Source organism: Dipodomys spectabilis, unplaced genomic scaffold (genome assembly GCF_019054845.1).
Source record: "Dipodomys spectabilis isolate Male_0828 unplaced genomic scaffold, ASM1905484v1 ptg000083l, whole genome shotgun sequence".
Taxonomy (NCBI): domain Eukaryota; kingdom Metazoa; phylum Chordata; class Mammalia; order Rodentia; family Heteromyidae; genus Dipodomys; species Dipodomys spectabilis.
The window spans coordinates 3,062,636-3,089,584 of NW_024870760.1; the positions used below are offsets into that span (position 1 = coordinate 3,062,636).

The 26,949-nt window shown below is 45.7% G+C and overlaps 1 protein-coding gene across 1 annotated transcript; it reads left to right on the plus strand.

Moving 5' to 3' along the window:
• Positions 1-9,057: 9,057 nt before the first annotated feature.
• On the plus strand, positions 9,058-26,568 carry Prelid3a (PRELI domain containing 3A). The gene is made up of 7 exons (XM_042683695.1): positions 9,058-9,096; positions 17,345-17,513; positions 18,103-18,192; positions 22,259-22,329; positions 22,442-22,544; positions 24,828-24,912; positions 26,537-26,568. Exons 1-6 carry the CDS (start codon positions 9,065-9,067, stop codon positions 24,879-24,881), a joined length of 519 nt encoding a protein of 172 aa, XP_042539629.1. The 5' UTR covers positions 9,058-9,064; the 3' UTR covers positions 24,882-24,912; positions 26,537-26,568.
• The last annotated feature ends 381 nt before the right edge of the window (positions 26,569-26,949 follow it).

Sequence of the window (26,949 nt, forward strand, 5' to 3'; positions counted from 1 at the left end):
AATACAATTTATCATCAGTTCGACCCCTTCCAACATTCTCACCTGCATTTTCCCTCTCTTTTCTTAATTTTGTAGGCTATCACTGGATACTTTATTGCATTCTTCTTATTATTTCAGTCTTTCGAGTAATGTGTGGTGCTATCCCCTAAATGGAACACATCAGGATAAAGATGATTGCACTCTTATCTTTACAACAGATAACTGGTTTTTTTTGTGACTGGTTTTGGAAGATTTGATGGTGTACTGGAAGCATAAATGATACCAGTGGAAAACCAGATGAATGGGTTTTTTATGCTATGTCTAAAAGATACATCCTGTGAGTGTCTGACCTTTTGTGTTAATTCTTATCAAAAGACAGAGCCCCTTAGTAAGGAAATTCTTGGATCCCTTACTAAAACTGTTTCTTGAGTTTTTGTCTTCTAACCCCGTTGGAATATGCTCTTTTGTCTATTTTCCTGTAACCTCCTTAAGTTTTCCCTAGCTAATTTGAACCTACAATAGTAGAGGTTGAAGAAAGAAGAGTAGCTTAACTGTGTCTGTGGATTAACCTCATCCCTTGACCCATGGTGGTAATAGGAATATTACTTAATAAACAATATTCTGAGATATCACTGCATGGGAATTTTTTCATCTATTACTATTGAATCCGCTATTTGGAACCAGCAATTTTGTGTATGTTGGTACTGGGTCTTGAACTCAGGGTTTAGTCACTGTCCCTAGGTTTTTTCACTCAAGTTTGCCACTCTATCATTTAAGTGACTGCTCCATTTCTGGCTTTTTGGTGGTTAATTGGAGATAAGAGTCTTACATACTTACCTGCCTGGGCTGACTTCAAACTGCAATTCTCAAATCTCAGCCTCTTGAGTAGCTAGGTAGTTAGGCCTCTGGTGCCTAACTTGAAATTTGTTCTGTTTTGTTTTGCTAGTCCTGGGGCTGGAACTCAGGGCCTCACTGCTATCCCTGAGCCTTTTTGTGCTCTAGGCTAGCACTCTACCACTTGAGCCACAGCTCCACTTTTGACTTTTTCTGAGTAATCTAGTAGAGAATTGGAGATAAGAGTCCCATGGACTTTCATGCCCAGCTGGCTTCAAACCATGATCCTCAGATCTCAGCCTCCTGAGTAGCTAAGATTACAGGGGTGAGCCACCAGCACCTGACTTGTTTTGCTTGTAAGTTGGAAAAACTTGTCCAAATTATCAATTGTAGGATGTGGGGTAGAATGACCACCAGATGGAAAGCAGAAATTCCAGGATCAAGGTCCCTAGGGAAGAAGAGAACGTAGAGGAGAGTGGGGTTGTCATTGAGATGGGGGTGTGTGTGAAGGGGGTTTGGTCTCGGTCCGGACCTCTGCAGCCCTGTACATGGAGGGTACCTGGAAGATTCTCAAACATACTTTACCTGTATCAGTTGAGGAGTCTTGGTCTTTGGGAATCCCAGATTTATCCATTTTACAACTAAAGGAGGGTTGTCACAGCAAATGATAAATGTGCATGGTGGTATAAATGAAGGAGCATGCTCAGAGATGATACCTTCTAGACTATTAGACTGCCTTGAGTCTTTTAATCACACCCTCCATAAAGGACTTGGAGCATCTCCTGGGCCACCTGAGATGAGCAAGCTTTTCTCGCCTGCTAAGTAAAGCTATCTTAAACTGCTCATCCTCAGATTCTGGGATGGTGTGAAGAACGCAGTTAGCATTAGAGCCAGGCACGTGACATTGTATGTCACAAGCTCAACACTGAGTTGAGGTTGTTAAGAAAATGGAGGAGAACAGAACAAAATAGGCTGGACTCAATTGTCAACAGGCAAGGACTGTTTATTGACAGAGAGGAGAACAGACCTTCTCACAGGTTTGGAGGTTGTGTGTGGGACTGGATTTGGGGTGGGCTTATAGAGGGCTTAACAAGGAAGCAGAACATAAAAATGGGCTATGGTCTTTTAGAGGCCAAGGACAGTGTCCTTCACCAGGTCCAAAGTGGAATGCTCCACCTGGGGTGAGGGATTTTTGTCTCCTGGGGACCAAGAGTGGTGTCCTTGGCAAGACCGAGCTTGGAATAACCTGCCTATGGGGCAGGCGTGTGGTCAAGCCTGTTCCTGTTTGTGTGCACCTGTTGTCTTTCTTGAGCTAGGGGAATAAGGCAGGAGTCAATCCTTCATATTACATCTTTAGATACATAAAAAGATTGGGCCTAGAGGGGGGAGGCAAGTCCTTCAGAGGTCATGCTCTCTGGAACCTCTCATGATTGTATGATCACCAGCATTTGAAGTTCATGCTGTCATCTCATGGAGATGTAAAACCACATGTTCAAGGTCAGATAATTACATTGTGGCTGTGAGGCACTGACCCTGGGAGGGCGCACTCCAGACCTCTGTCTTTTCTTAAGGGTGTTACTTTAGACAACTTGTCATTGCAAATTGTTTCTCTTTTGCTATATACTGGGACTGAACCCAGACCCCTGCCTCTGCAAGGGCTCTCTCACTTATATTATGTCTGAGAACTATGTACCTTCTTTGAAAGAGTAAATAAGTCCAACCCAAGACTAACATGGTCCTGGAGTTATAGCCCAGGACCACTATTTTTCTCCAAGATTTAAAAGTCTGCTCTTTGAAGTGTTATCAGCAATCAAAACAGCAATCCTAGTAGTATGGAAGTTCCTCAAAAGACTCCACAAAGAGCTCCCCTATGACCTAGCAATCCCACTTTTGGGCATTTACCTGTGCCCCGGCCCGCAGAGTCGGTCAACAAGGGCTCGAAGAGGAACTGACCTGAATGAGAGACAAACCAGACACGAGGAAGGAGACCAAGACAGGGTTCTGATCAAGGTCTGTTTATTGAACTTACAAGCAGGCTTATATACTATAAATGAACGAAGAAGTGGTTGCAACATATTGGTAACACAGTTTTTTACAAAAAAAAAATGGAATGCAGGTGGGTGGGGTAAGTAAAAGATCAGTATCTATCTTTACGATCAATCTAAGCCACAGGGAGGTCTGTTACAAAATTCCTTAATCGATATGTTATGAGCTGACAATTGGCTTTGTGGTTAAGCAATAACTCTAGCAAATGATAGCTTTAGGAAAAGTTTTACAGTGGTCTCCGGCAAATCCCCCTTCTTTTATTTTATTTATTTATTTATTTATTTATATTGTAAAGCTACTATACAGAGGGTTACAGTTACATGAGTGAGGTACTGAGTACACTTCCTCTTGAACATTGCTTTTATTTATTTTATTTTAGAGAAGGGTCCTAAAAACAAATTGAGGTATTAATCTGAGAGGGGAGACAGAGGCACCGATCCTTCTGAGCAAACGATGGGATGTATGGTAGGATGTATGGTAAGGGGAACGATCCTGTGGGGAGAATCGCGTCCCAGACCTTTATACATCTCATGTCGGTTTTTTGAAGGAGGGAATATTGAGCGACACTTAACCCCTATGCTATCGGGCATATCTCTCGTGGGGTCCTGTGTGCTAGCTTTGCTAGCCCCTCTGCACTGGTTGTGCACCTCTTAAGCAGATGCCTTCACCCCAAGGGTGTGCGCCATACAGGACTGTGGTGCAGTTCCCGAAGGAGACCCTCTCTCAAGGGGCTCATCTAGGCCTTGGTCTGCAAGGTCTAGCTGGTGGTAATGAACCTGTGTAGGTTTTGATGCTAGGGAAGCAATCTATTGCCGAATAAAACCAGTAAGCCTGTTAGAAGCCCATGGGCCAAAAGCCAACAAAATTAGGATGCCAACAAAAGGTCCGAGTAGGGATGGGAGTAAAGTCGTGAACCAAGGGGGGGTGGAAAACCAGTTTTTGTACCAGCTTTCCTCTTGTTCTCTCTGCTTTTTTCTTTTCTCTAACCCTTCCCTAACTTTGGCCATGCTGTGTCTAACGACCCCTGTGCGGTCAGTGTAGAAACAGCATTCTTCCTTTAAAGCAGCGCATAGCCCCCCCGTGGTAAAAACAGGAGGTCTAGTCCTCTTCTATTTTGGAGCACTACTTCTGACAAAGAGGCTAGTGAGCTTTCTAAGGCAGATACTCCTTTTTCTAAGTTTTGTATGTCCTCATCTATTGTAGACCGGAGTTCAGAGTAATGTTGATTAGAGAGGACGAGGGAGGGTACTCGGGTTCCTGCTCCAGCGATGCCTAATCCCAGTAAGACAGCAAGGGTTACAGCAGTAGCAGGTTCTTTTCCGTCCAGGTAAAGCTCTTATGTCGGTCTCCCAAAGTCCTGTAAATTGATCTTGAGAATAGTAAGTTAACCGTGGCACAACCTGTACCATGATGCAGAATATGGGTTCTGGTAAAATTAAAGCAGTATACACACAGGAGGTAAGGCCATCTCTGCAGGCCCACCATGTATCATTTGAGGGGAGTAGATATTTGTGAGTCGAAGTAAAAGAATAGGTCTGATTACATAAAGGTTTATATTCTGGGGGGATAAAACTGCCATTACTGAAAATGCAAAGTCCAAGTCCCATAACTTGGGCTATTGTCACTTTGTTGAAAGGTTGTTGGGTCCAGCCACGTTGGGCGGGGGTCATCGACATCATAAATGTGGCCAAGTACAGCTATACCCTCATAGAATGGAGGGGAGGAATGATAGCAGAGCCAGCAAGATTCTACTAATTGTGGATTGCTATTGTTAATAGTAAGAAAGGTTTGATTAATAAGGGATAAAATAAGGTTTTTAGTTCTGGGTAAAATCCTTAAGGGCGGCACCTATAGCCAAGCCAATGTTACGCGAGTCGGGGTCAACATCAGAGCAAAGTCTGATAAAGTCAGTAATGGTTTTGCCACTGCGGTGGGAACATAAAGCTGCTTGGCAAGCAGAACTGGCATTTTCAAAAGCAAGATGTTTAATAAGCTCATTATCAGTTTCTTCCTTTCCCATAAGGCGCTCGGCAGCCTCTGTAAGGCGTCCAATGAACTCACTAAGATTCATGGAGTCCCTGTTGAACTTTGGCCAAAGAGGTAACGGCGGACCCTTGAGAAGGGGGGCTTTTCCAGCCCTTAAGGGCAGCGTGTTGAATCTGAACAAGCAATCCTGGGGGAAATTTAGCCTGTTTTTCATTAGTATCAAATGGCTTGTTACCCATCAATTTTTCTATGGTCCAGGACTTAGAGTGACTGCCAGCAGATGTGTTACGGCGAGCTATATCCTGGCATCTTTCGCCATAATCAGCCTTCCATAAAAGAAAATTGCCTCATGTTAAAGTAGCCTTGGTTAGCATGGCCCAGTCATTTACTGTAAGCCAGTCCTCGCTCAATGATTCCAAAAGAGAAATGGTATAAGGGGCGGTAGGACCGTACAAGGAAACAGCACTTTTTAATTCTTTAATATGTCTAAATTTAAGGTGATGGTATTTTTGAGCTCTAATAACCAGATGCTCTCCTCCTTCCTTCTCCCCATTTGAGTCATCAGACTTGGGCCTTCCCTCCGGCTCTTCCTCTCTGTCCTCCGCCTCAATCTCTTGATCATCAGATTCTCCTTCTAGATTTTCCAAAGTGGCTCTAATTTGAGACCGAGTGACTGGAAAAGCATGAAGGATCTTTTTCTTTTTTGTCATTAATTTTTGTAAGTTTGGGTTCCTAATTTCTAGGTCCAATTTATATAGTTGTTGTAATAGTTAGGCCTTTTCCTTCTTGGCCTGAAGTAGGGCCCTTAAGGACTGGGCTTCCCGGGAAAGCTTAACTGTGGCTTGTCTGGTGACCTCCTCAAGGTCTGTTGAAGAGACCAAGGCTGGGGCACAGAAGGGAGGGGCTATTTTATAGGGAGGAGGTTGTGTGCCCAAGGGGTTTAGAGGGGGCCAATCTGAGGCGTGGTATGTAGCAGCCTCCTCTTCCAAAGTGGCCTCGTCCTCCAGGGGAAGGACATCATCATTGGGCTTTTCGGATCTGAGATTAGAAAGAACCAGGTATATAGATTTTGGTTTTTGTAATTGTGAGTCGCTGTTAGCATCAGGCATCGGTATGGAAACCAAGGGACAATGAGACGCGACTGAGGGGGGACGGGAGAGGGGTCTTTGGGCAAGGGAGGCCTGACTCCCTGTAAATTTATGTTTTAAAAATTCTTCACCTTCCTTAACCACTCTAGACACATCTTTGTGTTGGTGGCGAACTTGAAGGATCTCATTTATGAGGTTCCAATATGAAAAAGCCTGAACAGGAATCTTTTCAGGGCCAAAAGTTTCATAAAAATCCTTAAGACAGTCTCCAACACGACCCTCCTGAGGAAACCAAGGGCAAATATCCTCCAGGAGCATAAAAAATTGAGTTAAATCTTTTTTCTTAACCCGTGTTCCTCGTGCTTTGAGTGAGGCCTTTAGGCCTTGAACAAAAAGTTGATGCTTACTAAGTGTTTGTCCCATAATTGCAGTCGCCTCCCTTACCTGACGGATCTGTATCGCAGTTGGGCGTTTCTGCGGTGATCATGACACTCACCGGCTGGGTGGCGATCCAAGAAGAAGAGAGCAGCCGCTCAGTCGAGCGACATTCAGACCGTGCTTCGAGCCCCACGTTGGGCGCCACCTGCTCCGGCCCGCGGGGTCGGTCAACAAGGGCTCGAAGAGGAACTGACCTGAATGAGAGACAAACCAGACACGAGCAAGGAGACCAAGACAGGGTTCTGATCAAGGTCTGTTTATTGAACTTACAAGCAGGCGTATATACTATAAATAAATGAGGAAGTGGTTGCAACATATTGGTAACACAGTTTTTTACAAAAAAAAAAAATGGAATGCAGGTGGGTGGGGTAAGTAAAGGATCAGTATCTATCTTTACCATCAATCTAAGCCACAGGGAGGTTTGTTACAAAATTCCTTAATCGATATGTTATGAGCTGACAATTGGCTTTGTGGTTAAGCAATAACTCTAGCAAATGATAGCTTTAGGAAAAGTTTTACAGTGGTCTCCTGCATACCTGAATGATCACAAACAATACCATACTAAAGCTACCAGCACAACTATGTTTATTGCAGCATTATTTACCATAGCTAAGATACGGAACCAACCTAGATGCCCCTCAGAAGATGAATGGATCAAGAAAATGTGGCATATATACACAATGGAATTCTGTGCCTCCATCAGAAAGAATGTCATTGCCCCATTTGTTAGGAAATGGAAAGACTTGGAAAAAATTATATTAAGTGAAGTAAGCCAGGCCCAAAGAAACATGGGTCCCATGGTTTCCCTTATTTGCAATAATTAGTATAAATGTCTGAGACACGCAGAAATGGTCAGATGAGTTGATGTTAGGTGAAATGAACCCCAAGATAAGGACTCAAATATTTTTTCTTTCTTTCTATTGTTTCTAACATATTTATAAGATGATTTCTTTATTGCTTTGTATGTCCCTCCCCACAGTATAACCCCTGTTTTCACTGTATTTGATGTTGGTATAAAATGTGGAGGGGAAGGGAAAAAACAAATTGTTTAAATAGGGATACAGGTGGACCCATTGCAACAATGAGATGTACAGACGTTTTGTCGAAAAATGAACTTTACAAGGGGGGGGGGGCCTGAGAGAGCAGGGATGGTAAGGGGAAAAAAAGGAGGAGGCAACAATGCTTGATAAGAAATGTACTCATTACCTTGCTCATGTAATTGAAACCCCTCTGTATGGCATTTTCACAACAGAAAAACTTACTAATAAAACAACAACCAAAAAAAAACCAGCAATCCCATCTCCCAGGGTTGGGAGAGGTTGGAACCCAATATTCCAGGAAGTGCCAGACTTCAGTTTGCAGAACTGCCACCTGTCCTGAAGATATAAATTTATTTCTCCTTTAGCTAAAAGCAATTAGTAAACAATCAGCCATTCTAATCACTAGGTGAATTGAGGATATACTCTGGGATTAATGCTGTTGTCCAGTTCTCTTCCTGGAGGATGATTTATTGTTGTTTAATAATTTTCTTATTAGCATAAATTAATTGTACAAAGGTGCTCTATTTTGATCATTCCAACATGCATACAGTGTACTTTAATCAAATTTACCTCATTCTCTCCTTTATCCTCCACTTTAACAATTTTTGACGAATTCATTCTCATAGACAAGAGTACTGACAATTCATGGTAAATACACATCTAAAGATAAAGTGATTTTTTTTTCCCTAGGGAGGGAGAATCTCCTCTCCCTCTGGGCCTGGGAACTGTGGCTGAGCTCTTCAGCTCAAGGCTAGTATAATACCACTTAAACCACAGCACCACTTCCGGTTTTCTGGTGGTTAATTGGAGATAAGAAGAGTCTCACACACTTCCCTGCCCGGGCTGGCTTTGAACTGTGATCCTCTGACCTCAGCCTCCTGAGTAGCTAGGATTCCAGGCGTGAGCCACTGGCGCCCAGCTCCTCTTCCCTTTTCTTAGAGGATTTACTTTAGACAACTTGTAATCGCAAATTGTGGGTTTTGTTATGCTATTTTCATATGACATATGTTTCTTTAATATCAGAAACATGTATTATCTAATGCCATTGTAAATAATACTTCAATATATATTTTAAATACTAAAACGAATCACATTATGTAAACAACGATTTATCAAAATTAAAAATAGAATATATAATATTGTCCCCTCCCTCTGCATTCATTGTTTACGTGGAGAACGTGTATGTAATGCACAGCATCTTCCTAGCATCTCATAAAAGGGAGAGATTTCTTTCTTTCCTTACAGTCCCCTCAGCGGATTGTGTACGACCCCATCACATTTGGGTTTCTTGTTTATGCAACACTCAGACTTCTTTCTCCTTCACTCTGGTGGAGAGGTTTTATTTGGGGGTGGGGGAGGGAAGTTTTCCACCATACTCCTCCAACAGTAGAAACACGGGTGTTAGGAAAGGGGTTGGGGAGAATTTGCAGCCTTTGCAGCAGGCGCGGTCAGGTCCGCGCGCGCCACTGCAGCGGCTCAGGTCAGCTGGGTACCACCAGCGGCCTGGAGCATCCGCATCCCGGAGAGGAGGCGGTGTCGCGCACGCCACGCCCCCTCCCCGCTCTCGCCCCGCCCCTCCCAGAGCGCAGCAGCTGGGAGAGCAGCCGGCGTCCGGGACGCCTAATCCGCGCGCTGCCTTGGGTGACTGAGGAGATGAAGATCTGGAGCTCGGAGCACGTGTTCGGGTGAGACTGGCTGCAGGCTGCGGGTTGCGGTGGGATTTGCACCTACGCCACCGGGAAGGGCCGTCCGAAGACTGCGGCCTCCGCATCCTGGAGACAGACTGGCGCTACCCATTCGAGGGCTGTTGCTAAGCGGAGACCCGCGGAGCATGCCCGCTGCTGGGTCGGGCGCGGCCGCGAGGCTGCGGGGCTGCGGGCTGGCGGGGCTGTCCGGCGGGCGGGGGCGGCGGCGGCGGCGGCTCCGTGCGCGCGCAGGACTCGCCCGGGTCCCACGCAGGCCTGATCCGCGCTGCTGCGCACGCTCCGCGGTGAGGCGAGGGGGTCCCAGGCCCGGGAGAGGCCTTGCAGAAGCAGTTACCCTTTTTGATGAGATTATGCTGTGCAGGAGCCTTAAACAAGCATGAAGTATGATTCCTGGAGGTCCCCAGAGGGCCTGAGTTGAAGAAAGAGAGATGGGAAGACGGCATTTGGGAGCCCTTGTCACTGAGCTCATTTGCAGGCCTGGACGCCTCCAAAACCCAGAGAGCAGCTTAAACATGCCTTTCTGACCTAAGTGGTATCTTCCAAAGAATCACTGATCTGAAATCATTCTTTAAGAATGGGGGTGGGGGGGGGTGTGGGGGGGAGGCTGGGAAGGTGGCTCAGTGGTAGAGTGCTTGCCTTGCATGCATGAGACCCTGGGTTCGGTTCCTCAGCACCACATAAGCAGAAAAAGCTGGAAGTGGTGTTATGGCTCAAGTGGTTGAGTGCTAGCCTTGAGCTCAAGAGTTGAGGGTCAGTGCTCAGGTCGAGTTCAGGGCCCCACGACTGACAAAAAAGAAGAGAGAGAGAGAGAGAGAGAGAGAGAGAGAGAGAGAGAGAGAGAGAGAGAGAGAGAGAGAGAGTGTATACACCTGTGCATGTGCGCCGGTCCTGGGGCTTGAACTCGGACTAGATGCACTTCTTGAGCTTATTTGCACAAGGTTAGAGCTCTGCTACTTGAGACACAACCACACTTCAGGCCTTTTGGTGATTAAGTGGAGTTAAGAGTGTTGCAGACTTTCCTGCCCAAACTGGCTTAGTTAGAATCAAAATCCTCAGATCTCATCCTCCTGAGTAGCTAGGATTACAGGTGTGAGCCACCAGCGCACGACTTACTCCTTAATATCTTTGAAATGTAAAAGAACAAAGAATTTTAAATTCCCTGATTGTACTCCTTGGGGCGGGATGGGGGTGGGGAGGTGGGGGGGTGGGAATTCTGCACCTCATGCAGATCATAATCTTTTGACTTTTTAAAATGGAACATCATAATAAAAATTAACCAGCTGGTTTCAGAATCTCCCAGAGTGTTTTGTGGAATCTTGATTAGATCTATGTCTGTCTGTCTATCTGTCTGTCTATCTATCTGTCTTATCTATTATAGTTGGTAGCTTTCCTAGGATGTTCTCTTAGGAATAATACATAGCTCATTCCTTCTGGGTGCAGAAAACTGTTTTGTTTGTTTTCACCAGTCCTGGGGCTTGAACTCAAGGCCTGGGCACTGTCCCTGAGCTTCTTTTACTCAAGGCTAGCACTCTACCACTTGAACCACAGTGCCACTTCTGGCTTTTTCTGTTTAAGTGGTACTGAGGAATGGAACCCAGAGCTTAATGCATGCTAAGCAAGCACTCTACCACATTCCCAGCCTGTGGAGTTTTTTGTTGTTGTTGTTGTTAGTCATGGGGTTTGAACTCTGGGCCTGGGTGCTGTCCCTGAGCTCTTCAACTCAAGGCAAGCACTCTACCACTTGAGCCACAGCTCCACTTAGGATGGCGCCACTTAGGTTTTCTGGTGGTTTATTGGAGATAAATTTCATGGACTTTCCTGCCCAAGCTGGCTTTGAACCGTGATCCTCAGATTTCAGCCTTCTGAATAGCTAGGATTACAGGCATGAGCCACTGGCGCCCGGCCTGCAGAGAAGTTTTAAAGTCAGTGAATTTAGGGATACAGAGTCCTGGGGCACAGTTTTCTCCAGGACCAGTTGAGAACTGCATTAGCAGTGAAGTGTTGGCTGATGATAATCGGCTGTGAAGTCACTTCTGATACTTCAGTTTTTTTGTTTTGTTTTGTTTTGAAGTACAGGATTTTGAAGTCAGAGAGTTGCTCAAGTCATATACCCAGCCTTTTTTTTTTTGCTTTAGTTGCTTTTCATATGGCTTCTGGCACTTTAGAGCAGGGCTGGCTTCAGATAGAAGTCCTCCAACTGACAGCCTCCCTTGTAGCTAGTACCACAGGTTTGATCCATCTTGCCCAGATGTATTGGTTGTGATGGCATCGGTCCTCTAACCTCAGTCTTTCCCATCTCTGTTTCTCTAGTGGCTGGGATTGCAAGTGTGAGCCATTGTACCAGCCAGCTGTTAACACTTGTGGTAATTTTTGCAGCTACAATCCACTTATTATTTAAGCTTTATTGAAGAATAAGTTATATGCCACTCAACTATCTATAATGTAAGTGACCTGTTTAAAAGTGTACAATTGTGGATATATTTACAGAAAATTTTAGTTTCTAGTAGATTGTGAATGTCAGCATAGTTTGAACACTCCTATCATGCCTTCTACCCCAACCTCATTCTGCTTTCCCTTTCTGTTGATTTGCCTTTTCTAGATATTCATATAAATATAATCATACAATATGTGGCGTTTTGTGTCTGGCTTATTTTGTTTAGCATCATTATTTTTGGGAGGGGTGGTTACCCATGTTTTAGCATGTGTTGGTACTTGGTTCCTTAAATAATTTGCTTTCTGCCCCGACACCCTGCAGCGCCTGACACATGGTAAATGCTCAGAAAGGGGCAAAGATAGGTCACATGGAGACCAAATGCCCTTCCAAAAGAAGCATGCTGGAAGGTCATGTCCACTCAAGGAAGTAGGGCTATGGGAGGAGATGGGCCTAGTGCCAGCTCATCTGGCCAAGAGCAAGAAAGAGAGATGAATTAATATCACAGGGAGGAGTGGAAGTGCCACTCCCCCACTTAACATTCTGTGCCTTTTCTCTACCCAAAGGCAGCTAAGATGACGAATTTGATGGGCATCTTTCCAAAGGTTCAGGTGCTAGAGGTGCACAGGACTCCATTTATGGACACCTGTGTGTCCACATATAACATGTAATTTGGTTTGCTTTTCTGAAATAGAAATCAGTGACATCATCTTGCATCTTCTCAGTAGTGTGCTTTTGAGATCTGTCCATAAATAGATACCTAAAGGTACAGGTATTGATGGATTATACCAGCTGGGTAATAGGCCTTTGTGTGAATGGAGACAGTACGTCCTTTTTCTTACAAGCATATTGTAGTGGTTAGCCCTGTGTATATTTCTGCTTCATGTAAGGGCTGTGATGATTATTCTTGATTGTCAACTTGATTGAATTGAGAGATGCTAGGAGATTAGTAAAGCTACCTCTGGATGCTGTGAGGGCATTTCCAGATATTAGATCCCCAAGGCTCTTGCCTAACCAATGGTTTGACCCATTCATGGATTCAGAATTTAAAAAGACCATTGATAGGGGGTGGAATTTGGGAAGGCGGAGCCTGGTTGGAGGTAGTGGACAGTAAGGGTGTATCTTTGATGGGTATATTTTATCTCTGGCTAACTAACACAAGAAGCCAATTAGACCAGCAGATATTAAGTTGCTCAGCTCTTGGAAAATATTGAGGACCCAAATAGTTTTTGTCTGTGTTGATTATATCTATCATATTAGAGCCAGATGTGATTACAGCCCAGCACTTGGGAGGCCGAGGTAGGGGACTATGAGTTTAAGGCCAGCATAGGCTACTTAGGGAGATCCTGTTTCAAATATATAAGTAGATAAATAATATTAGAAGTTACAGTTAAAAATTAAAATATTTTCTTTTGTAGTACAATGTATGAACTCAAAGCCTCACACTTGTTAGGTAGGTCCTTTACCACTTGAGCCACACCCAAAAATATTTATTGTATCATTACAATGAATAATAAGCCTAGTCTATGTACCTCATATTTTATTTATTTTTTTCTTTTTCTTTTTTTTATTGTGAAAATACTGTACAGAGGGGTTACAATTACATGGGCAAGATAATGAGTACATTTCTTATCAAGCATTGTAGCCTCCTCCTTTGTTTCTCCTTCCCATCCCTTCCCATCCTCCCCCCCCACTCCCCCACCCAATCTTCCCCGCCCCCCCCATACCTCATATTTTAAAATAAAATCGGTTTTCCAAAATTAGACAGAAAATGGCCCCTGTGTGTGTGTGTGTGTGTGTGTGTGTGTGTGTGTGTGCGCGTTCACGCGCACGGCGCGCTCGCATGCCCGTGCATATTGGTACTGGGACTTGAAGCCAGGGACTATGCACTGTCCCTTAGCTTTTTTGCTGAAGACTGGTGCTCTACCACTTGAGCCACAGCCCTAAGTTTAACTTTTTGGTGGTTAATTGAAGATGTACAGGAGTCTCATGGACTTTTCTACCCAGGCTAGCTTTGAACTGTGATCCTCAGATCTCAGCCTCCTGAGTATCTAGGATTACAGGGTTGAGCCACAGCACCCAGTTGAAGATTGGCCCTTTGAAAATAATGTCTGTTGTGTCTGTGGTCTATAGAAGGAGATTCCACTCTCTGCCTGGACAGCCCCTGTTTGGCTGTATGTTGTCTGGATAAACCTAGCCTCATGCAGGTATGTAATTGATTTTGTTTTTTTTGGGTCCGGTCATGGGGCCTGAACTCTGGGCCTGGGCGCTGTCCCTCAGCTCTTCAGCTCAAGGCTAGCGCTTTACCATTTGAGCCACAGCGCCACTTCCGGCTTTTTTCTTTTTGCTTATGTGGTGCTGAGGAATTGAACCTAGGGCCTCAGGCATGCAAGGCAAGCGCTCTACCACTGAGCCACCTTCCCAGCCTACAGGTATGTAATTGGAAAAGTAGAAATATTTTACTGTCATAAGTATCATTATTGTGTTAAAAAAAACAAACACCGATAGCTTATTAAAAATGAATTGCAATGTAAAACGAAGAGAAAAACTAGCTCTGCATTCAAACCTATTGATTTTGGTGAGTGCTCTTTAGAGGTGAGTAGTGGCATCTTGTACTGCCTGTTTGGAGCCCCATGTCTACTCTGCTGTATGGGGTAGTTGTCATAATTGTGCAATGAGTACAAGTTTTCTAAAATTCCAGTTTTCACTTGAAAGCTCAGATTTGATCTTTAGCAACAAATACTACCAGTTGTTTACTTCAAATCGACAGGCTCATGTCATGAATTGTCCAGCAAATGTCTGCTATATCCCCAAGTTAGAACAGCAGTTAGTGTGCTGGTCTTCCAAGTATCAGGTGCTAGCTGGTGGAGACAGCAGTGAGTTGGACCAGCAACCTGAGCAGTGGTCCATTGCCCACAGATAGCCAGGGAACTTGTTCTGCTGACGAGGTGTTTTTGGCGCACTTCCTGTCCTGGCAGAAAATAGCAAAGACAAAAGTGCTCAGAGGTCAAGTGGTACTAAATTAATCATCTTATCATTTCATCGCAGTCCTAAGAGAGTCCACCACACTCCACACTCTCCTTGTGTAAGACACTCTGCATTGGTGAGGAATAGTGACCAGGCTGAGGTTTGGAATCTGGCCTTCGCTGCTGGGGAGGTTCCAGAACTTTCTCTCCATTACTTTGCTGCATCAATGTAAATATGGATACTGGAGAAGGGCCAGTAATGTCTTGCTAGCACTGTGATAGTTACCATCTAAAAGAATCCATTGTCCCCTGCACTTCATTCTCTAAGGGCCACTAGAGGTAGGATATAGTTGAACCTTTTATCTGTGGCTGCCTACTTTAACAAAACAAAACTTTTTTGTGCTATTACTGGGGCTTGAACTTGGGCACTGTCCCTTAGCTTTTCCACTCAAGGCTGGAACTCTACTACTTGAGCCACTTCTTCACTTCTAGCTTTTTGTGGTTAATTGTAGATAAGAGTCTCACGGACTTTCCTGCATGGGTTGGCTTCAAACCTTGATTTCTCAGGTCTCAGCCTCCTGAGTAGCGAGGATTAAAGAAGTGAGCTGCAGGTGCTTCAAAACAAAACTTTCTATAATGAAAATCTTAGAGAGCTGATGGGTGGGCTGGGAAGGTGGCTCAGTGGTAGAGCGCTTGCCTTGCATGCCTGAGGCCTTGGGTTCGATTCATCAGCACCACATAAGCAAAAAAAAAAGCCGGAAGTGGCACTGTGGCTCAAGTAGTAGAGCACTAGCCTTGAGCTGAAGAGCTGAGGGACAGCGCCCAGGCCCAGAGTTCAAGCCCCACGACTGGACCCCCCCCCCCAAAAAAAAATGGAGAGCTGAGAGTCTAGGATGTCTTTAGTTGGTTTCCCCTGAGTCCTTTTTCCTGGGTGAGTTCAGGCGAATTTTAGACAGCACAGAATTTTCTCCTGCAGAGTACTGGCACTTTGGCTGTGGTCAATGAGGGCCTTTTTGTGTTCCTTTCCACCCCTTAGCATGCAAGTGGAGTTCACCCTCCACCTTCCTTGGATTGTGCCATGAAGAGCTTTAACATGGGTGGAGCACATACAAAGACACAGGTGTATATTGGAGCCTTCCCAGGCCCCCTTCCTTTTTGGGACAGGATTCAGATGTTACTGTTTTCTCAGTGTGCAGTGGGACTTTTGAGAATTATCTCCAATCATTTCTAGTCTGCCTAAATTTGGCAGTGACAATGTAGAACTCAGGGCCTGGGTACTATCTCTGAGCACTCTCTACCATCTGAACCACAGTTCCACATTGGCTTTTTTCTGGTTCCTTGGAGATTAAGAGCCTCTCAAACTCCCTGTCTGGAAAACCTTTGAACCATGATCCTCGGATCTCAGTTTCCTGAGTAAATAGTATTAACAATTGTGAGCCATGGGTGCCTGGTAGATGTGTCTATGTAGGAGCTCAGTGGCTTCTGGAGCAGAGCGTCCTGAGGGAGGAAAGACTGTTTGTTGAAAGCAATGGGCAACTGTATGACTGGCATGGACAGGAGATGAACTAGGAGAAAAGGTGTTCACCCACTTAGCCCAGGGTTAAGGGCTAGAAATTGTGTCCTGCAGGGTTACTGGGGAAGAATTCCCGGACCCTCAGGGACTCTCACAGGATCTGGGGATGTAGGGCTGGAAGTCTAGAAGGGTCATTGATTGTGGTGAGCTGGTGACACCTACACCATCTCTGTTCCTGCAGTCTCACTGTCCTAGACAGGTGGGTCCTGAAGAAATCAAGATGTTTGTATGGATGGAAGAAGCGTGGTTGATGGAATTATGATTAGTGGTTGTCTTTGGAGAGTGGAGATACTTTAAATTTCGAACTGCTTCTATCATGCACCAGTTAGAAGACTGAACAAAGCATAGGTGCTCTTCAACTTTCAATAGAGTCACATCCTGATAAACCCCAAGCAGGTGGAGAATGTGATCAGTGAAAATGCATCAGTGTATGTAACCATACAGACCTCTACAGCTGGCCTGGCACAGCTGGCCTGGTACACCTTAGATGAGCTCAGAAGTAGCATTAGCCTGCATTTGTGTAAACCCTTGAACACAAGCTCCCTCCCTTTTTTTTGCAGGTACTGGGGCTCCAACTCCAGTCCTTGAATTCCTACTAGCTCTACCACGTGAGCCACAACCCCACTTCTGGCTTTTTGCTAGTTAATTGGAGATAAGAGTCCTTGAGATGCCCTGGCTAGAGTCAAGCTGGGATTCTCAGCTCTCAGCCTCTTGAGCAGCTAGGATTATAGGCACAGGGCTACCAGTGCCTGGTTGCAAAGCCCATTTATAATAGATATCTGATTCCATAAACATGGCCTATCTTGGTTATTTACTGAATCCTGTACTGAACGTGAAAAGCAGGATGACTGTAGATTATACATTTGCACCACCATAAAGTAGAAAGATCTTAAATCTTGGTAATGGAGGATGGTATGCAGCTGATTCTCCATCGTACTGAGTAGCTGGGAGAAGCCATCTTCTTGTATAGGTGGCATCAGGTGGTCAAGTAGGACAGCCAGCAGGAAGTCAGGGTCCAGCCAGTGCTCCCAGCAGGAGGCCTGGCAGAGGCTTGACACATGCAGGCATGTTGGTTTCCCATGAGGCACAGGGCCCTGCACCAGAGATGAGGACCAAGGCCTTCCTGCCAAGAAGCCCCCACAGAATGGTTCTGTGTCCTGTGGACAGGGGAGGTGCGGGAAGGACAAAGGGCCAGGGAGGAGATGGAATCTTCCTGTCCTCAAAGCATCTGATTGTGGATGTTGTTCCTCTCACCAGCCACCCATGGGACACGGTCATCAAGGCAGCCATGCGGAAGTACCCGAACCCCATGAACCCTTGTGTGGTGGGTGTGGACGTGCTGGAGCGCGGTGTGGATGGAAGCGGGCGCCTGCACAGCTTGCGCCTGCTCAGCACTGAGTGGGGGTTGCCCATGCTCGCACGAGCGGTGAGCACCCCATACCTTACCCTCCCTTCTCCTTGTGCCCCCTCTCTGCAGCCCTCCCCTGTATCCAGTGCTCCCCCTGCCCCCTGCCTCCCTGTGTCTATCCCCCCCTGCATCCCTCATACCCTTTACTCCCTTCTCAATGTTTCTCCCGGTGAGGCCTATCTGCTCTCATCTGACCACTCTGGCCTGCCCTTCCTTATACCTGGAGCTCACTCACAGGTCCTGAATCAGGGCCTGGACAGGATGTAGTCTGACTCATCCCTCCCATGGGGTGCTCCTGGCCACACCTCAGGAGCCTCACCTTTCACCCTGTTTGATTTTGATCTTTTTTTTTTCCTGTGTCTGTCACCCAAGGGAGTGGGGTATGCTGGGTAGACTTTTTTCTCTTCTGTCCATTTCTTCACCCCATCTTCACAGCACTTGTTGACTAAGTGAATTCATTAGTAAGTGGAATTTTTTTTATCTCCTCATCAGTCGAAATTTTTTATTTTTATTTTTATTTTTATTTTTTTATTGTGAAAATACTGTACAGAGGGGAGTAAGTAGAATTTATAACATGCTATTATGCAAGTTTTGTTTTGTGTTTTAGATTTTGGGAACCAGTAGGACTTCGACATACGTCGAAGAGCGCTCTGTTGTGGACCCTGCAGAAAAGAAAATGGAGCTTTGTTCCACCAATGTAAGCAATGGCCTAAGCTGGAAAAGGTGCTGACACATGAATAATAGCTTCATTGAGTTTATCTTCAGCCTGCCTCTGGTCTTAACTGATGGATTATTTTTATTAGGAAAAGTGAATTTATTTAGTGGTATTTTGTGTTTTTCTCCAAGTATAATAAGTGGAGACAATTCAGATGAATAACTAAGTTGTGCTGTCCTATTGTGTAGCTGGTGACCATCGATAATGATACCCTATTGTGTATTGAAAGAACTAGAAGAGACAGGCCACTGGTGGCCTGTCTGTAGTCCTAGCTACTCAGGAGGCTGAGATCTAAGGATCGTGGCACAAAGCCAACTTGGACAAGAGTCTGTGAGACTCTTAGCTCCAGTTAACCAGCAGAAAGGTGGAAGTGGAGGTGTGACTCAAGTGGTAAAGCTAAGAGGAAGTGCCCAGGTCCTGAATTCAAGCCTCAGTACTGGCAAAAATTACAAAAAAAGGTTTTGAATGTTTTCCCCATAGACATAAGTTTGAAAACCCTTTATCCTTATTTGAACATCATTCAGTTATACATGTATTGAAACATTGCCATCTCTCATAGATAAGTACAGTTTTTATGTCAGTAGAAAAAGAAGCAATGAAACAAAAATGCACATAAGGATGAATTGTTACAAAGCGAATATACCGTGTAAGCAGTGGTGAGCAGCCTCTTGATGCATCTAACCACTGTCCCAACCATAAAGATGAATGTTGGTATTATTTATTTATTTATTTGTTGGCAAGGGTCACACAGGGCACCCAGGCTGGTCCATGTACCTCCTTCCTCAGCCTCCTTAGTCCCAGCATCTCAGCTGGGACTACTGCCATGTTCCACCATACCCAGCCTATGACCATTTTTAAAGCCATTTACCACTCCCTTTTTCTTGCATATCTCTTAATTTAAATAAATATATATCAGATGCATATATAAAGCATAGTGGTAAATGGTATATGTATATGTGATATATATGTGTGTACATATAATGTCTACATGAGCATGTATGTATATATGTATGTATGTGTATATGTATGTGTAATATGTATATATAGAGTTTAGTGGCAGACTGCTTGCTGAGCACTGGCTAGGTCCCTGGGTTTAATTCCCAGTACTTCCAAAAAGAAAGAAAGAAAGAAAGGAAGGAAGGAAGGAAAGAAAGAAAGAAAATGTGTTAGTCTAATGCAGATACAAAGAGTATATGGTAAGAAGTGCCTAGACTAGAAAAATGGGGTTTATTTTTGTGCTATGGATAAAACCTAGGGTCTTGCATGTGCTAGGCAAGCATTCCACCATGGAGCTAAACTTGCAGCCTCTTGGGACATGGTTTATTTCATGAAGTATTACTCACAAGCTGGATGTCCATGGTGTTTGTCTGTAATCCTAGCTACTCAGGTGGCTGAGATCTGAGGATTGAAGTTCAAAGCCAGCCCAGGCAGACAAATCCTTGAGACTGTCTCCAATTAACCAGTAAAAAGCCTGAAGTGGAGCTGTGATTCAAGTAATAGAGCACCAGCCTTGAGTAAAAAAGGCTACGCAAGAGTACAAGGCTCTGAGTTCAAACCCTAAGTATCAGCACACACACATAAAAATATTACTTTCAGCAAACTTAGAAATGGGTCTCCAGGTGAAATTCTAACATGGTACCTGTACAAGGTAGCTTTCCTTCCTCACAGATCCCCTCTTCTGGCCTACCTGCCTTGTTCTCCACATCATGACATTGTTTATTGGTCTTACCAATAGTGTCATGCACTCATCATGTGCAGACCTTGAGCTGCTATAGGGAATACAGGACTAAGAAAAGCTCCTGTTCTCTCTGGGTATCGTGTCATGGATAGACATCAAGCCAGCCTGTGCCAGTGGAGGCATGTAAACTGTCAGGGCTGGGAGAGAACCACAGACAGAAACTAACAAGAAGACTGGGGTTTCCCATTCAGACTAGCAGGCCTCTCACGCATTAGCACAACTAAGCCAGGGCAGGCAGAGTCTGGTGGCTGGAGCAGACAGGGGCAGTACTCAGGAGGGACAGGGTGGCAGGCCCAGAAAATAGTGGAGATACCAGGAAAGTTCCCAATCTTCTCAGCATTTTCTGGGAGCCCATGTTTGAAACAAACAAGGGTGCTGCTCTGGTACTTGCAGTTTCTCCTCTGTCCCTTAAGAATATCCCCAGTACATTTGGACTTTTAGGAGGCTGTGGGGACCACTAGCTCAAAGCCTGTCACCTCTACTGTTCTTCTATTCCCATTGAAAGCTGGCAGCACTTTTACAGAAGGAAGCACTGTGTGTGCTTGGCTGCTGGACAACGAGGCTCCAGATTGCTCTCAGATAGGGCCGCTTTTCACCTAATGCTGGAACTCTACAACTTGAGTCACACCTCCATTTCCAGATTTTTGCTGTTTAACTGAGATTAGAGTCTCTTAGATTTGTCTGCCCAGGCTGCCTTCAAACCTGGATCCTCAGATCTCAGTCTCTTGAGTAGCTAGGATTACAGGCATGAGCTAGCAGTGCCCAGCTGTGAAACTCTTTGGGTAACCCTGTGCACAGTTGGAAGAAAGGTTCCCTACTCACTACTTTCATCCGGATGGCAAGGATAGGCAGGTTGATGGTGAGAGATTGTTATAAAGCAGAAGTGCTTTTGCTACCACTGAAAGCTGATTTTGCTCTGGACTTTTTTTTTTTTTGCTGGTCTTGGGGCTTGAACTCAGGGCCTGGGTACTGCCCCTGAGCTTCTTTGGCTCAAGACTAGCACTCTACTACTTAAGCCACAGCACCACTCCTGGCTTTTTCTGTGTATGTGGTGCTGAGGAATCGAACCCAGGGCTTCATGCATGCTAGGCAAGCACTCTACCACTGAGCTACCTTCCCAGCCCTAGACTTTTTTTTTTTAATTTTAATGATCTTGTGTTGGAATAGGTTCTCAGAGGATAAGGTACATCATATGAAACAGTGCTGCAATTCTAGAGCTTCATTTTGAAGTACTTCCATACTTCAAACGGCCACATGTGGCCATTGACATTTAAATTAATTAGGATTAAATAAAATGTCAAAATTTTAGTTCTTAAGTTCCTATATTGCAGACAGTGCAGACACAGGATCAAATTACCACAGAAGATTCCAGGCTCAGTCTTGTTCTGGAGCTCCAGGTTTCTTTTTGGTTTTGATGTGTGATTGTGTGTGTGTGTGTGTGTGTGTGTGTGTGTGTGTGTGTGTATACTGAGGTTTAAACTCAGAGCCTGGGTACTGTCCCTTAGCTTATTATACTCCAAGCTGATGTTCTACCACTTGAACAAAAGCTCCACTTCTGGCTTTTTGGTGGAGACTTTCCTGCCCAGGCTGGCTTTGAACCTTAATCCTTAGGTCTTAGCCTCCTACATAGCTAGAATTACAGGCATGAGCTGGAGCTCCAAGTTTTAACAGAAAACATAAAGCAGACAGGAAGTTGGATAGTTTAGGGGAAGTAGAACTTGAGTCTTGGCTCTATCATCTGTGTGGGTCCTGGGGTCTGTCCCATCCCACTGCATCCGCAGTGCCAGGCTCTAATTCAGGCTCACTTGGATACCAACAGAGGCCTCGTCCTGTCCTACAGCTGTTGGTGGCTTTGGTGTTGTGCAGGTTCCCTGAAGGCCAGAACCTTGCTCAGTGTGGGGCGTGACAAAAGAAACAGATTATTACCAGAAGTAACAACTAAATGTGGTGTCCTCAGACACAGCGTGATGGGAGCCTTGGGTACCTAAAAGTCTCCTGTGGGATGTAAGGGTGATCTGTCTGTGACATCTGTTACCCCATTGATCGCCAGGGTTGATTCAGCTGATCTGGCTGTGCGTCCCTCCCAAAGCTGCGCGCTCGATCGAAAAGGACCACCATCCTCGATAGAGGAGGACTGGTCTTTGGTCAAGGGCATACGAGTAGCTGCACTCCCCTGCTAGAACCTCCAAACAAGCTCTCAAGTCTCCTGTGCTATTTTGGGTTTGGAAGAATATGGGCAGATGGTTTGGGGAGAAATGCGAGAAATAGAATCCCAAACCAATGTTTGTTTTTGCTTTTTGTTTTTTCAAGATCACACTCACAAATCTGGTGTCAGTGAACGAGAGGTTGGTGTATACCCCTCATCCTGAGAACCCTGAAAAGTGAGTGGTCTCACCTTGGTTGGGATACATTAACAGCCAGGGCAAGGCTGGGTGGACTGGAGACCCCTTCTCTCAGGGCTGGTCAGCCTCTTGACTCTTGCCTGTTCTGCAGGACTGTGCTTACCCAGGAAGCCATCATCACAGTGAAGGGGATCAGCCTTGGGAGCTACCTGGAAAGTCTAGTGGCCAACACGATATCATGCAATGCAAGGAAGGTATGTCCCTCCGTGCCAGGCCCTGCGTGTTAGTGTACAAGTGATGTCAGGTTTGGTGCCAGGAGGCCTTTGGGGTACTGGGCTCTTCTTCATCGCATTTCCTGTACTTGCCCTCCAGATAGGTGGTTTAGAAAAGACTGGCCAGGATCTGAGGGGAACAGCGCCTGCCATGCCAAGGGAGCTGTGGAGCTCCTCTCCTTAGTTGGGAAAGTGTAGGGTGAATCTAGAGTGTAAACAAGGAACCAGTACTTCAGAGAGGTTCAAATTGAGGGCACAGTGCAAGCAAACAGCTTTAGCACTGTAGACAAGGTATTCAGGCTTGTAGCTGTTTCCTGGGTAGTAGTCATAAAGTGCCTTTGGCCGGACCCTCAAGTTTGAGCCTCCCCGGAGTCAGCTGCCAACATCACATCTCTTTCTGAGAATGAGTTTGTATGCATGTGCATGTGTGCATGTGTGTTTGCTGATACTAGACCTTTGAACTCCGGGACTGGGCACTGTCCTTAGCTTTTTTGTTCAAGGCTAGTACTCTACCACCTGAGCCACACATATCTCCAATTCTGGCTTTTCGCTGGTTATTTGGAGATCAGAGTCTCATAGACTTTTCCTGCCTTGCTGGCTCAGATCTCAACCTCTTGAGTAGCTAGGGTTATAGATGTGAGTCACTGGTGCCTGGCTAGGAATGAGCTGGAGGGTATCCTTGGTTCTCCCTTTAGGAAAAGCGGTAGAAATTGCTCAGACCATCTAGCCATGTTCCCCTCCAGCAGGTTGAAGGAAAGAGCTGGAATGTCTGGAAAGAAGGTCTCAAGTTCAAGGTGAATCTCCTTTTCAGAGGAGGACCTTAGCTCTTCATCTCAGCTCTCCTTAGGGGCTTACATCCTGCCCTTGTTTGTCCTTCCCAACCCTGGCTCATCCATCTGCATTTTTGAGATGGTGGGGTGATACCTAGGACTGTCCTTCCTTTCATCTTGTGCTTAAAACACCAATATAGCCAGGTGCTGGTGGCTCACACTTGTAATGCCAGCTTTCTCAGGAGGCTGAGATCTGAGGACTGATGTTCAAAGCCATACCAGGCAGAAAAGACAATGAGATTCCAACTCCAGTTGACCAGCAAAAAGCCAGAAGTGGCGTGCTAGCCTTAAACAAAAAAAGCTAAAAGCACTGAGTGCTAGCCTTAAGCAAAAAAGCTAAAAGCACTAAGGCCCTGAGTTCAAGCCTCAGTACCAGTAAAACACGACCCCCCCCCCCCCCCCCCCGCCAAAAAAAAAAAACCCATGATGATTAGAAAGCCACATATGGCTTACATTTAGTAAGGGTCAGTCTATCTAGCTTTCAGAAAACTCCAGATTTGAGAAATAACATGCAGTAGTTTTGCTCAGGGCCACAAGGGCCTAACACAGGGCTTTGCTGTAAGAAAGCTCCCTGGGCCAGGGCTGGACGCATGTTGTTGTTTCCCCACCGACAGAGTCCCAAAGTATTTGCTGAAATAAGATATTATAGGGAGGCTAAAGCCACTTGAGACCTTTCATAAGGAAAGTCTTGGGTAAATCCACTGGAGCCAAGTTGGCTTCTTTGATTTCACTCATGAGCAATTGCTGTGTTGAAGGCCTCTGACCGAATTGCTGTCTGTGCCTGGCAAGTGAGAGGAGCCATCTTTGTGGCCATCTTCCTCTGGAGAGGACTAGTGGCCATGTGGGAAATAGAGGTGGATGCCTCCATGTGGCAGCCTTGGCACTGGGATTTGGGGACATCAGGGTCATACAGGCCTCTCCTGGATGAGCTTGTGCTATTTTAGCTGTGGGGCTGCACACACCAGGTACATTGATTTGCTAACTCAGTAGTAGCTAATATTAGGTTCTAGAGTCTCTCTCTCTCTCTCTCTCCTCTTTTTCTCTCTTTCCCTCCTTCCCTCCCTTCTCTCATTTAATGGTGCTGGTACTGGGGCTTGAATTCAAGGCCTAGGTGCTGTCCTTAGCTTTATCACTCAAGACTAGCACTCTACCATCTAAGCCATAGCTCCCCTTCTGGCTTTTTGACACTTAATTTGAGATAAGAGTCTCATAGATTTTTTTTCTTCTGCTCAGGTTGCCTTAGAATCTTGATCCTCAGATCTCAGCCTCCTGAGTAGCTTGGCTTCCTTAGAATTGTTTGTATGAGCCATCAATGCCTAGCCCACCTTATTTTTGAGCTTGGAGAGGTCACTGCAGTCTAAATCACAGGCCCATAGCTTGCCATGTTAGTGACAAGCAGAAAATGTCACAGTGCTGAAATCTTGTGTTGTTGCAGGGGTGGGCTGCCATTGAATGGATAATTGAACACTCTGAGAGTGCTGTCAGCTAACAGATGTGCACCTGTGCCTTGGGAACACACGGTAAGAGCAGTATTTTTCTAATGGTGTGCATGGGGTGCCATGGTGAGAAGATGCTTAGACCACGCAATTGTCCATGTCTCCAGCCCTGTGCTTCTTAGTGTCTACTGGGTGAAACAAGGCCACCAGCTCCATCCTTGCAGTGTATACTACTGTAGGCCCTCAGCCCTAGGCTGTCTTGGGACTGGTTAGCACAGCTGGGAAAGAAGCTCCCATGAGTAGGTACAGATAATGTTAAAAGCTGATCTGATCTGAGATTTTTTTTTTGTCAGTCATCGGGCTTGAACTCAGGGCCTTGGCGCTGTCCCTGAGCTCTTTTTTTTTTTTTTTTTGTATATTTTTTAATTGTAAAGATACCATACAGAGGGGTTACAGTTACATGAGTAAGGTAATGAGTACATTTCCTAGCGAGCATTGTTACTTCCTCTTTGTTTTTGCCATGCCATCCCTTCCCTCCCCATCTCCCTGACTCCTCCCTCCCCCATGTTGTAAAGTTCATCTTTAACATAGTGTTCCCTGAGCTCTTTTGCTCAAGGCTGTCTACCACTTTGAGCTACAGCGCCACTTCTGGTTTTTTTTTTTTTTGGGGGGGGGGGGGGGTCTGGTCGTGGGGCCTGAACTCTGGGCCTGGGCGCTGTCCCTCAGCTCTTCAGCTCAAGGCTAGAACTCTACTACTTGAGCCACAGCACCACTTCCGGCTTTTTTCTTTTTGCTTATGTGGTGCTGAGGAATCGAACCCAGGGCCTCATGCATGCAAGGCAAGCGCTCTACCACTGAGCCACCTTCCCAGCCCCTGCCACTTCTGGTTTTATGGTTGTCTCATGGACTTTCCTGCCCAGGCTGGCTTTGAACTGGCTTTGAACCTTACAGCCTCCTGAATAGCTAGGATTACAGGCATGAGCCACCAGCTGGGATTTCTTTTTCTTGCAAAATTTGCACTTTTCCTTTTTCTTTTTCAGTTCTGAGGATTGAACCCAGATCCTCATGCATGTAGGCAAGTGCTCTACTACTGGGCTACACACACTAGCCTGCACATATTCTTACGAAGAATGTGTGCGCTATGGGCCACTTCCTTTTCTTGGCAAAAGCCACTTGTAGAATTTCCACGAGTTTCACAGGCATTCCTTGGTCCCCTGAGTCCTCAGGAACCTGACATTTGGTTGCTTGGCATTCACCTTCAGGTCACCACAGACTGAGAGGAGACAGTGTCTGTTTCCCTTGGTTTAGCGGCGCTGCTTTCTGCCTAAGGCTCTGCTCTCTGTTAAGTCGCTGGACTGTGCTTCTGGGTCCCTTTTCCCAAGCATGTGTGTGCCCACTCCTGACCCCTCACTCAGCCAGCAGTATTTGGGGTTCCTAATGTCTTGAAGAACGCTTTTCTGATGTTGCCTAAGTCACTGAAGCTTGCCAGAGACCCTCATCTTGAGCCCAATGTGAGACTTGCCATTGGGCTTCTCACTCTTGTCATGGTCTCACCTTAATGGGAGCATGAGCTGGGGGCTTGTTGGACCATGTCTTGTCCATGTGGATTGGGGGGCAGTGGGGAGATGGCGGACATTTGATATCTCATGAGCTCTTCAGGTTCCATTTCTTCATAAACTAGGGCTAAAGTGTCCCCATTTTTAATTAGATACCTCATCAGAATTCTACAAAAGGACAAGAGGAAATATGGAGAAAGAAAAGGAAGTGTGGATGTGCTTCCGGCCCAGTCTGGGAAAGGTCTGTGGAATGTGCTGGAATCTGCAGCCCATGGTGGGGTCCAGCACCAGGAGTGAGGTGAAGCAGCAGCCACAGAATGCACCTCATCCCAGGCCACTGCACCCTATTCTGATCGTTCTTGATTGTTCTCGATTGTTCTTGTGCCTTTGCTGATGCTCTGCTGGAAGAGACTTTGCCTGCCTCTCCTCTGTGCTTGCTGGCCAGAGCTGCCTGACTGCTGTCACCATCGTCCCTGTGAAAGGAAGTCAGGATGTCCCATGGGCGGCTCTGCCCTCTGGTGTCTAAATCCCTTGGTGAGGAAGTGGCCTCCCCAGAAGCTGCAAC

Excerpts from the sequence above, each read along its gene's own strand:
- Prelid3a (XM_042683695.1), top strand. The coding sequence starts at position 9,065 with ATGAAGATCTGGAGCTCGGAGCACGTGTTCGG. Across the intron at positions 18,193-22,258 it reads TGGAGCTTTGTTCCACCAAT|ATCACACTCACAAATCTGGT; the intron begins GTAAGCAATGGC and ends TGTTTTTTCAAG. Across the intron at positions 22,330-22,441 it reads CATCCTGAGAACCCTGAAAA|GACTGTGCTTACCCAGGAAG; the intron begins GTGAGTGGTCTC and ends CCTGTTCTGCAG.